The following is an 11,366-nucleotide window of genomic DNA, read 5'->3' on the forward strand; positions in this document are numbered from 1 at the left end:
GACCAAGTTGCTCATTCCCTTTTTAAAAAAAGTCAAAGTCAACTTTACTGTCATTTCTGTCATAAATAAAAGACATAGACATAATTGAAATGCCGTTTCTCCAAGACCGCCGGTGTAAACATGCAAGTACACAAACAAAAGAATACAGTTATTTGTTTATATTTTAGCCCTTTTTATGTAATTTACTTTTTTAAACTCTTTGCGTATATTAGGTAATTTTCTTTAATTTTCTTTTTAACTTTTAGCTATTTTTTCTCATTTTTCATTAATTTCTTCTTAAGTTGCACATTGCCCTTTTTCCATGATTTTGAAAGAAATGAAACTAAATGTGCTCAGGTTACAAAGGGTTAATATGTGAACAAAGTGGGGAGTACGAAAACGCGAATGCACCTTCCCGGCCACCGTCGTGTCTCCGGCGCTTTCCTTGACCCGTTAGTTTCTCTGACTTTCCGTCCTGCTCCTGCGCAGCTCCCGGTTTTTTGCTCCCTCCCCCCCTCTCCCTCGCCTGTCTTCTGGTCACCATGTCGGAGTACAACGCGGTGCCGCCGCCCGGAGCAGGGGCCCCTCTCGGCGGACAGGCGGCTCTCGGAAACGGAGCGGGAGGCATCAAGAAAGATGCGTTTGCGGACGCGGTGCAGCGGGCCCGGCAGGTGAGGGGATGTGTGGAGGGAGGGCGAGCTAACTAGTTAGCTTTAGGGCTAACATTGTTGACACAGCTTGACACACAAAACAAGAACTGATATGATGAATTTGCACACAATTTCACGACTGTTCATGACAGCACAGAAAGCTGCTAACATTATGTCACTGCTGGTTGATAGCTGTTTTTATTCTTGTGCCCAAACAAACCCACAGCCTGAACTGGTGATGTAGACAAAATCAAATCAAGAGAGGACATTATGACAGTTCAAACTAGGTGTTTAAACTAGCTGTGTGGTTGGTTAATATGAAAGTAATGCCGGAATGACGACTTGCAGGTAGTTGCTGCAGACACCAGTACATCAACGTATTATATTGAGGGACTGTTCGTTATTTACGAGAGGGGAGGGGGTGGTGCCAAAAGGGGACAGCATATCAAATAGTTTTCTAAACTCTGGGGTTAAGGCCAAAATGGTAATGAGGAATATTGTGATTTATACTGAGATCACGATTATTTATCACAGTTATTTTTTTGCAGACAAAATATTTATATTGCATTTTCACATTTGAACAAAAATAAGCACTGCTTTCAGTCCCATGATGTGCAACATTCCTGCAAACTAACAAACCTTTATATTAAAATTAGGTGTCAGCTGCTATTGTTTTTTTCAGGGCCGATACCGATTCTTTGTAGTTAATGAGAGCTATAACCAATATTTGGAACCGAAATTCATTTACAATTACATTGAAGATCTTTTTGTCAGGATTTTGAATTTGGTAAATAAGAAACACAAAACTTTGTTTACATGCCCTTAGCAAATGTTTAATTAAAACTGAAATTTTCAGTCAAGCACACATTTATATAAATATTGAATAAATAAATAAATAAAAAAGCCTGAGGTTTTAAAATACAAGTTCTTCTTCCTTCCATGCTGACACTTTCTTTGCACTTTATTTTTAATTAATTTTATCGCTGGTCTTTAAAATACTATGCTGTTACAGATCACCAGTAAAATGCCAAATATAGGCCAAAATAATTGGCCAGGCTGATAATCTGTCAAACTCTAATTAAAATTAAAGTAATTGTGGAAAAGCCAAAACCGCGATCATGATAAACATGAGAGTAGTTGTGCAGCCCTACTGGGGAGGGACTTATGTTTTTTAATTAGGCTTAAGGAAGGGGCATACAACTTTAAATTGTTGTATTTTGTATTTATCTTACCATCAGTTTTTTTAAGAAAATGTGCCCTCCAAACCTGAGGCGGATTTGGACGGCATGTTTACTTTTAAAATCACCATAATTATGCCATATATCATAGCCAGAAACTGTAGCAACACAATTTATAATTTGTGTTTTCAAATGTCCAATGATCTTTGAACACACTGGATGGGACAATTGCATCCATCAGAAAAAAAATACCAAATCTAATCTTATAATAGACATAATCCCTTAAATCATTTTATTCTACATGTCTTATTTAAAACAGACCAAAAATTAACCGTTTGCTCTGACTAACCAGCATGCATGACAACAGTGAATTATCAAGGCTGTTTTCAACTCCAGGATTTCCTCAGTTTTTACTTTCAAGCATCCAAGGGCAAGTTTTAAAAATCTTAAGGCGGCCGAGCAGCCTACTTCGGCCGGTTGAGCTGGCTAGTCTTGCAAAAGTGCTCATCTTAAATGTCGATAAAATAATTTCATCATGCAGCTCTTTTAGACTTTCGAAATGATATCGCACAAAACGCTGGTGCAACGAGTCATTTTGAACCCTCAAAAATAATGATCCACTGATTTACAGTTGTTTTTTCCCAGTGTAAGTCTATGAGAAAAAGGTTTTTTTGGCACAGTGGCATCACATTATGATATAAAACATTGTAGTCATACGGTTTGGCCAACATGAACATAGGCTTCAAGGCCTGGTGCACTTCCAAGGGGCCTGGCTCCACCAGTAGAGACCGACTACTGGAGCGTGCTGTGCACTACAATTCATTGACTCAATACAGCATCTCTATCACTACAATAAAAATAGAAGCATTCATATTTTTGATGGAAGTTTCAGGGTTTCTAAATACCCTGTAATACTGCAGCCTATAGCTTATACATAAGTGTTAATATTTGGGCACAATGGTGAAGCAGTAGTAAAACCAGTGTTTTCCCGAGCTCAATTATCATGATGAATTTTATACTTGTGTTCCAGATTGCAGCTAAAATTGGAGGTGACGCTGGACCTCCCATGAACAACAACACTGCATCGGATAGCTTTCCATTCACGGCACAGAAACGACAGCTGGAGGATGCAGGTATGACTCCTTTATAGACTTGAGATTGTGTCTCATTTATCGGCAGTTTAGATTAGATTTGTCTGGGAGTCAGAAGTTGGTAAATCATTCAGAATAAAATCATTTTTATCTGAACTGTTTTGTGGATTGTCTCAATATAGGAAGAAAAAATACTAGATATTCTAAATACTTAAATTAAGTATTTAAGTATTTAAATACTTAAATACTCACATTTTCTGAATTAATATTCTGAGGGCCAGACGTGCCAGCAGGCTACCAGTTGACAATCATGGCTTTAGACAAAAGCATCATCATGATTAAATATAAACGTTGACCACTTCTTTATTTTTTTTAATTTTTTTTTATTTGTGACTTTAACAACCTCAGCTTCAAAAATAGATTTTTTTCTAATACTTACAATTCTAATGCCTGTGTAACTCAGATACAGTGCAATTTACAGAATAATAGCATTTCTTTTTTCCTCTACCTTTGTTTTTTTTTCCCTTATTGTTTTTGTTAAAAGAAAAAGCAAAGATAATACTTTGATATCCACATCGGCTCATTTACTTACATATCTACACATGTACACTTAAGAATTTAGATACTCGTGTATATCCTTGCATAAATGTTGACCACTTCTATGTCGATATGTCGGTTCCTCACCTAACAGATGAACCAGAGAGCAAGAAGCTGGCTGCACAGAGCGACTTGGATTCAGCCAATGCATTGTGTGAGTTCATCCTGCTATTTTATGCTGTGTTTACTTTCTGCTTTGTGATGTTTATAACTCACAGTTGGCACTATTTAATATAGACCTCCAGCTGTACAGTACTCCTGTTCCAACTGTTTGCCCCTTTGCCCTTTCCTATCCATGCTTCCCCTCCTCTGCGTCTCACTGTCCATCAGTAATCTAAAACCTCTCGCTCTGTTCTCTTACTCTCTTTTCTCTTGACATCCCATCTCAGCTATTGGTGCACAGCTCGCCGCTCTTGCACAACAAAGGTAAGATCTCACAGCTGTCAGTTGTGTGTTATGTGGAAGAATGGGGCCTTTGTATCATGACAAAACATGGGATACGAAAGTCTCCTGTTGACTGATTTATTGCCTTTTTTTTCCCTCATTGCTTGCTGGTGGCAGGCCCACCTCCAGCACAGAGGAGTACAGTGTACCAGACAGCATGGTTGGACTCAGTGAGTGCAGTTTTAACACATAATGATGCCACTCTGTTTTGCGATTATGAGACACAAACAGATGTCACCATAGAGAGTGACCCACCAATAACAACACAGTTTGGTCTGTCTTCATCCCCAGTTATTGGCCGTGGAGGTGAACAAATCAATAAAATTCAACAGGAGTCAGGCTGCAAGGTTCAGATAGCTCCAGGTAATGCCCGAATAACAGTTGTCCACAAATTTTATTATAGTTTATGATGTTATTTTCCTTTTTGTGTTGAAGTTATGTGTTACATAAGTGCATTTATGTGTGTCCAGACAGCGGAGGACTTCCAAACAGGAGCGTCTCTCTCACAGGTTCCCAGGACTCCATACAGTAAGTATTCGACTAAAAATAGGATCATTGACTACATTTACGTGAGCAAAATGTTGTTTTTTTCCCATATCCTAAAAAAGACAATATTGCTACTAAGCTGTTTACATTGCTAATGAGAATGAATATTCCATGTTATCAGCTTCACTACATGATTTTGTTAGACAGGGTAACTTATCCGCTTTTCCCTTCCTCTAGGAATGCCAAAAGGCTGTTGGATGAGATAGTATCCCGAGGGAGGGGTACACCCCCTTCTTCTTATCACGAGTCCACAAACGGGCAGAATGGCACGGTGCATGAGATGATGATACCAGCTGGCAAGGCTGGCCTCGTCATTGGCAAGGGAGGAGAGACTATCAAGCAGCTACAGGTATACTGCATGGCTATTTCCTTTGCATTTTAAGCTGTCATAATTTCGATGGATATGATCATTTTACTGAACTCAAACGCTAAAAACATTGCTTTTATTAAAAAAAAAAGTTTCATAATTACAACCACGAAAATGTCAACTATTATTCTCCAGCAATGTCAGTCGTAAAGATGCACATAACCATAATCTGTAATTGTGTGATATTCTAGGAGCGTGCAGGTGTGAAGATGATCCTGATTCAGGATGCCTCTCAGGGACCCAACGTTGACAAGCCTCTGCGAATTATCGGAGATCCCTACAAAGTCCAGGTGCGTTTATGAAATTGTCTCATCAAGTTCAACACACGTGTGCTGCCAAGTTGCAACTAATTTTAACCACCATGTTTTTCTTTCAGCAAGCACAGGAGATGGTAGAGGAGATTCTGAGGGAGAGAGACCACGGCGGCTTCAGTGAAAGAAATGACTTCGGCTCCCGAATGGGAGGAGGCTTGGATGTGAGTTTTGTTGTGGGAGAAAGATTATTGGTGGGATAAGTTATCTTTGAACCTAATACAATATAATGTATAACATAAATTAAAAAATGTCTGTTTTCCTCTCAGATTCCTGTACAAAGACACTCAGTCGGCGTCGTCATCGGGCGCAATGGAGAAATGATCAAGAAAATCCAGAATGACGCTGGAGTTAGGATACAGTTCAAACAAGGTGGGACCCCGCTGACTTTTTAATGGGTACATTTATACAGTCCACAAAGTGAACCTGCCTCATAGTACTGCAACCCAGGGTTAACCCAGAATTATTTTTTTAAGCTTTTTTGACCAGAAAAAAAAAAAAGAGTCCTGGCCGAGATAGACAGTAACATAAGTTACAGACAGACAACATACACCAAAAAAAACCCAATATAAAATACAAAAAGAACATAAAATAAAGTTACTACAAAAATGACTCAAGCATATTAATATAATCTGTAAGTGCACCATAAAAATAAGAAAAATAAAAACATCAGCTTAGATGCACCTTGACATGCGCATGTAGAAGATGACATACAAAAGTCCTGCAACAGTACTTTGAAATGGCCCAAAAGAACCAGTGAGCGCTGCTTTAGGTCGGGTTTGGGTAAACTTGCTACCACAAATCCTGCTTCGTAGTACAGGCCTCGTAGGTGACAGATCACTGGCTTGTGTGAGGTCTTGAGTTTCAGAGTTTGGGTGATTTTCAGCATTACAAGTAGCCTTTCCACTAGGGGTGGGCGATATGGTCTTAAAATAATATCACGATATTTGAGAGTAGTTTTTTCAAGGACGATATTCTTAATGATTTGACAAAATACTGAAAAAGTATTTTATTATTAACTTCAAGAACAGTCAACTGCAACAAAAAATAAGTTTAAGTTTTACATGTCAGCAGTTTGCCTTCAAATAATGAGTAAAAGGAAACAAATATTATCTCAAATTTTCTTAGTTTGTAAACATCAACAGTAACTCAGAATGTGATTCAAATTTTGTATGAAACATTTGTACGACAAAACAAAATCCACCAAAAATTGTCACTTAGTGCTGACCATCAGATGCTGCTGAATCCACACCAATGTAATCACTCCCCTTTTTTAATTTAACCCCTCCACCATGGAGCCATTAGCAATTTTGGTATCAGTGATGTCATTATGTCAATAGTCAGAACACTACCGTTATCACAATATGGATTTTTCTCATTGTATTAAAAATTGTACCAGTATTATTGTGGCCAATATGGTATGGCACACCCCTACCTCCCACACTAGTAATGTGATTAAAATGATCAAAATTAAAGCTCAGTGCAGATTTAAATCTGTCTTACAGATGACGGGACAGGTCCAGATAAGATCGCCCACATCAGTGGTCCTCCTGAACGCTGTGAGCACGCTGCCCAGATCATCAACGACCTGCTGCAGAGCATCAGGGTCAGGGAGGAGGGACAGGGGGTATGGATCACTCGCTCTCACACACGCATGAAGTGTCACAATATCTAAAACATGCATTTGTTTATTTGTAAACTAAAATGTATTACGGTATCATCTTATCCAGTTGAGGATAACAGTAAATGTATGGCCGCAGATTATTTTAAGCATAATGTTTGACTCAGCGGTAAAATGAAGTATTATGCTATATATAGATATAGAACAAAGATTTTCTCTCTCTACAGGGTCCCCCAGGTCCTCCAGGCATGCCTGCAGGCAACAGGGGCCGAGGTGGGGGACAAGGCAGTTGGGGGCCCCCTGGAGGTGAAATGACCTTCTCTATTCCTGCCCACAAGTGTGGACTCGTGATTGGCCGGGGAGGAGAGAACGTCAAGTCCATCAACCAGCAGACGGGGGCCTTTGTGGAAATCTCTCGACAGCCGCCCCCCAATGGAGACCCCAACTTCAAGCTGTTTATCATTCGGGGCTCACCGCAGCAGATCGATCACGCCAAGCAGCTCATTGAGGAGAAGATTGAGGCACTTACGACTCTTTGTTTTTAGTTACATGTCTGAAAACTGACTCTTTCTTTTGTTGTTCTTTATTTGATGTGTGATTATGTCATGTGATTCAGGGTCCTCTGTGTCCTGTGGGCCCGGGGCCGGGTGGACCAGGTCCTGCTGGACCAATGGGTCCCTACAACCCCAACCCATACAACCCCGGACCGCCTGGAGCACCTGGACCTCCACAGTGAGTAGCTACAACTAATGTACAGCTGTTTGTGTAGTTTACGGTCACATTTAAAGGGAAAGTTCACACCCAAAAATAAAAATACATATTTTTCTTCTAACCTGTAGTGCTATTTAGATTATTTTCGTGTAAGTTTGGACCACTGATCCTTGAATAAAATCCTAAAAGGCAGTAAATTCATTAATCTAAATATAAGGCCTTAATTGATGTTGAGTGTCTTAAATTAATCTTTAAAGTATTTAAAAGTCTTAAAATCCTTAGAAATGGGAAGTTGAAGTCAATGAATTTTGTTTGTTTTGTTTTGTTTTTCATTGTAAAAATCCAAAAAAACATAATACATTGTAACATCTGTTCAAGTCACGCGGATCAGGATAGGGGGACCAAAAACACTTGAATTTTGTTTTCAGTTGTTTTAGGAGCAGGGTACCTTGTGTCTGGTAGCTAGCTATCACTATACCCTGGACAACATGTGGAAATACACCAACAACTACACCCACCAATCACCGCACAAAAAGAAGCATGCATCTACTAGCTCACCAAGTACCACTGAGCGAGCTAACATTACATCTCAACCAAGGAGGACGCCATTCGTGTTTAGATCGCGCACTGTAAAAAGCACAAACCTCTTACCATGAGCAGACACATGCTTCCTTCTGCGCAATGATACAGTTGGTGGGTGTAGATTGGTAGAAAGAAAATAATTCCTACGTGAAACTACTCATAACGAGGTCTGTGGATTATCTTGAGTAACCAGGTCATGATTTCTGGTAAGAGACACTGCTGTTGAGTTTTTTTTGGCACTTTGAGCTCCACAAGCTGAGTAACATCTGGTTACATTATATTAAAGGAAAGGCAGACATCTCTAAGGCTGATATCCTCAACACTCTGCAACTCAGACCAAAACAATCCAGACTGATAAATAGCACAAAGTTAAGACAGAAAATATATATTTTTGGTTAGGGGTTGAACTGTCCCTTTCAAAAAGATTTTTTTTCGCACTATGTTAGGGTGATAAATGTGAGGTTATTAACAATAAACCATTCATTTTCTCCTCAGTGGTGGTCCTCCAGGTCCTCACCAGTACACCCCTCAGGGCTGGAGCAACACCTACCAACAGTGGCAGCCGCAGGCGCCCCATGACCCCAGTGAGTCACTTTTGACTTCACTGCATCTTCTGGTTATCAGAGATCAATGTTTATTTTGGCTCATTTTAGCATGTTCACATTGACCCCACAACAGTACTTTCATCCCAGGCTGTAGGTTTTATACCCTCCCAGTCATTTCAGATGAGTAATGCCATTTTTCTCTGTATCTGGGAACTTCAGCAGGAGTACTGATGGAAATGTTGTGATGAGATGCACTGTTTTCACTGTAAGCAGCCCTGGCTAACCCTGTCTCTGTTTCCCCCCTGGTCTCCAAGCCCGGTCTCCAGGCCAGTAGCAGGGGCTCACCCTCACCCTATGAGGACCTCACCCCCTCCACCCTGCATCTTTTCTAGGCAAGGCAGCAGCCAATGACCCCAACGCAGCCTGGGCAGCCTACTACGCTCAATACTACCAGCAGCCGTCGGGGGCTGTGCCAGCCCAGTACCCCGCTAACCCAGCTGGAGGGGCCCAAGCGTCAGGGGACCAGACTCAGCCCGCACAGACACCAGGGGGCCAGCCAGACTACACCAAGGCCTGGGAGGAGTACTACAAGAAGATGGGTGAGACCACCACAGAAAACTATCTGTAACTTAATCTGCTGTTAGCTAACCAACAGTTGATTTTAATAGAGCTGAAATGTTTTGTTCCTCAGAATAATCAATCACTTCATTTGCCCCCATATGGCATATTGGTTGTGCAGCTGTGAAACACAAAATACAAGAAAAAAAAAAAACATGAAGCAAATCAACAAATCATATAAATAAGGAGTACTAAAATCAGATCAATGACAATTTGTTTTAATGCTGACAATTTAACAATCAGTTTTGCTTTTATTCATTTATTTAAGTAAAACTCACGTTTTTGGTTCACACAGTTTCACATCAGACTACATTTGTGCATGCATAGTTTCAGCTGCAATATTATTTAATATTGTAATATAAATTCCTATTTGCACTTAACATTTAGAAAGAATTATGATTCCTGATTATTTTCATTTATGATTGCTTTATACTGGACTTTGTTTAAGTTGTCACTAATTTGTTGCTGCATTTAAAATGTTTGCACTTAACCGAATTATTACCTTATTATTATTACCCATTATTTTGAGCTTTTGCAATGCCATGATCAACAACAAAAACAAACCTACATGCCATGACTACTTGGCTACCAGCAAAAAACAATTACAAAATGCTGGTTGCAGAGGACCCCTCCTACTATTGATCTTTTTGTCAGCATTATTAATTCCATTCACTTGATGGAAAAAATGACTTTCTCCCTTAGACTTCAAAAGGAGAAGGGAGATAAATATTGGAAAAATAAGGATTTTCACAATAACCCAATGTTGTTACTTTTGTCATTTGTGGTTGTTTTTTCAACTCACTACAACCTCACTATAACCTCACCAGTTAAATTTCTGCTTTGAAAAATCAAAAAATGATAAAAATAAAAGTTTAATTTAAAAAAAAAAGTTAATAAATGAAGTGGTGTTTTGGTTCATGTCTCTTTTGTCTGTCACCTCCAGCCCAGGCAGGCGGCTCTGTTCCCGGGGCAGCAGCTGCGGCTCCAGGAGCCGCTGGGGGAGCAGCATCCGCGACAGGGGGCCAGCCGGACTACAGCGCAGCCTGGGCGGAGTACTACAGGCAGCAGGCTGCATACTACGGACAGACAGGACAGGCCCCCGGACAGCCAGCCACTCCCCAGCAAGGACAGGTTGGTACAGAGGTTACAGCCTGGTTTCCCTTTTTATCTATCTTAAATTATATATTTTAGAGTGCATGGTGAGAAGTTGATCCTTTTAACCGTTTGTATTTTAGACGCAGTGAGAGTTCATGTCAGAAGGTTTTGGGAGAGAATCCAGGATGAAGACGACTCTGAACTCAAGGCCAGGATCTTGCCTCATTCTTTTTTCTTTTTTTAAAAAAAAATGATTTCTTGTGAGGGGAAATGAAACCCTTCCTCACCACCAAAACCACCTGGATACTTTTTAATAAAAATGTGAACTGAACAAATGTTCTAGTGCTTTGCTGCTGAGGGGAGGGAGAAGACTGATGATCCCGTCATGACAGGTAAACGGCTTCTCAAAGCCTCTACATACATTTATATATGCCATTGTAAACATGGAAGCCTTGACACGCTTGGCGGAGGAGTTGCCAATAAAACAATCTCATTGTTGTTTTATCAACTTGTTAAGACTTCTAAGTCCTATTTTCAAAGCACTTCATACCCCTGTGTTATATATATATATATATTACTGGACTGCACATAGCTGTTAGGACTATAATCATATTGTGAATCTGGTACAGGTAATAATTCATCAGAGAAATCCTTTTTAAACTCATTCGATTTGCTCAGTGTTTTTCTTTTTTTTAATTAAATTGTCACATTTCCATCTGCTGAGGCTTGCATGGTATTTCAATTTGTGTGCGTTTTTATTTTTGCTAATGAATATGTTCACTCGCAGTATTTTGTACAAGATTTTCTACAGTGCTCATTCATGCATGTGGGCTGACTTATAGCTGCCGAGAGCTGACAGAAGTAGATGATTAAACATTTGAAAGTAAGGCACCCAGTAAAGGAAACCCGTCAGCCGCTGAACAGCTTCAGTCGGTCTTCCTTCAGTGACACACATATTGTTTGAGAGACAAGGATGGGAATCCAGTTTTGCACTCAGATACTCACGAGTGTCCAAAGGTTTATTTTAAAGT

At 40.0% G+C, this 11,366-nt stretch overlaps 1 protein-coding gene across 3 annotated transcripts; it reads left to right on the forward strand.

Moving 5' to 3' along the window:
* The first annotated feature begins 441 nt into the window (after window positions 1-441).
* LOC121956684 (far upstream element-binding protein 2-like) lies at window positions 442-11,050 on the forward strand. 3 transcript variants are annotated; one of them, XM_042505041.1, is made up of 18 exons: window positions 442-650; window positions 2,838-2,940; window positions 3,590-3,649; window positions 3,885-3,921; window positions 4,057-4,109; window positions 4,231-4,302; window positions 4,410-4,467; window positions 4,663-4,834; window positions 5,044-5,142; window positions 5,229-5,327; window positions 5,433-5,535; window positions 6,669-6,790; window positions 7,012-7,305; window positions 7,401-7,516; window positions 8,573-8,661; window positions 9,015-9,221; window positions 10,184-10,371; window positions 10,476-11,050. In XM_042505041.1, the coding sequence occupies exons 1-18, from the start codon at window positions 522-524 to the stop codon at window positions 10,482-10,484; spliced, it is 2,010 nt and encodes a 669-aa protein (XP_042360975.1). In that variant the 5' UTR covers window positions 442-521; the 3' UTR covers window positions 10,485-11,050. The 3 variants fall into 3 exon arrangements, with proteins under 3 accessions (XP_042360975.1, XP_042360976.1, XP_042360977.1); XM_042505042.1 differs by lacking the exons at window positions 10,184-10,371; window positions 10,476-11,050 and having other exon boundaries at window positions 8,928-9,103; XM_042505043.1 differs by lacking the exons at window positions 10,184-10,371; window positions 10,476-11,050 and having other exon boundaries at window positions 8,937-9,103.
* Window positions 11,051-11,366: the final 316 nt, after the last annotated feature.

This window comes from Plectropomus leopardus, chromosome 17 (genome assembly GCF_008729295.1).
Source record: "Plectropomus leopardus isolate mb chromosome 17, YSFRI_Pleo_2.0, whole genome shotgun sequence".
In the NCBI taxonomy this organism is placed as follows: domain Eukaryota; kingdom Metazoa; phylum Chordata; class Actinopteri; order Perciformes; family Serranidae; genus Plectropomus; species Plectropomus leopardus.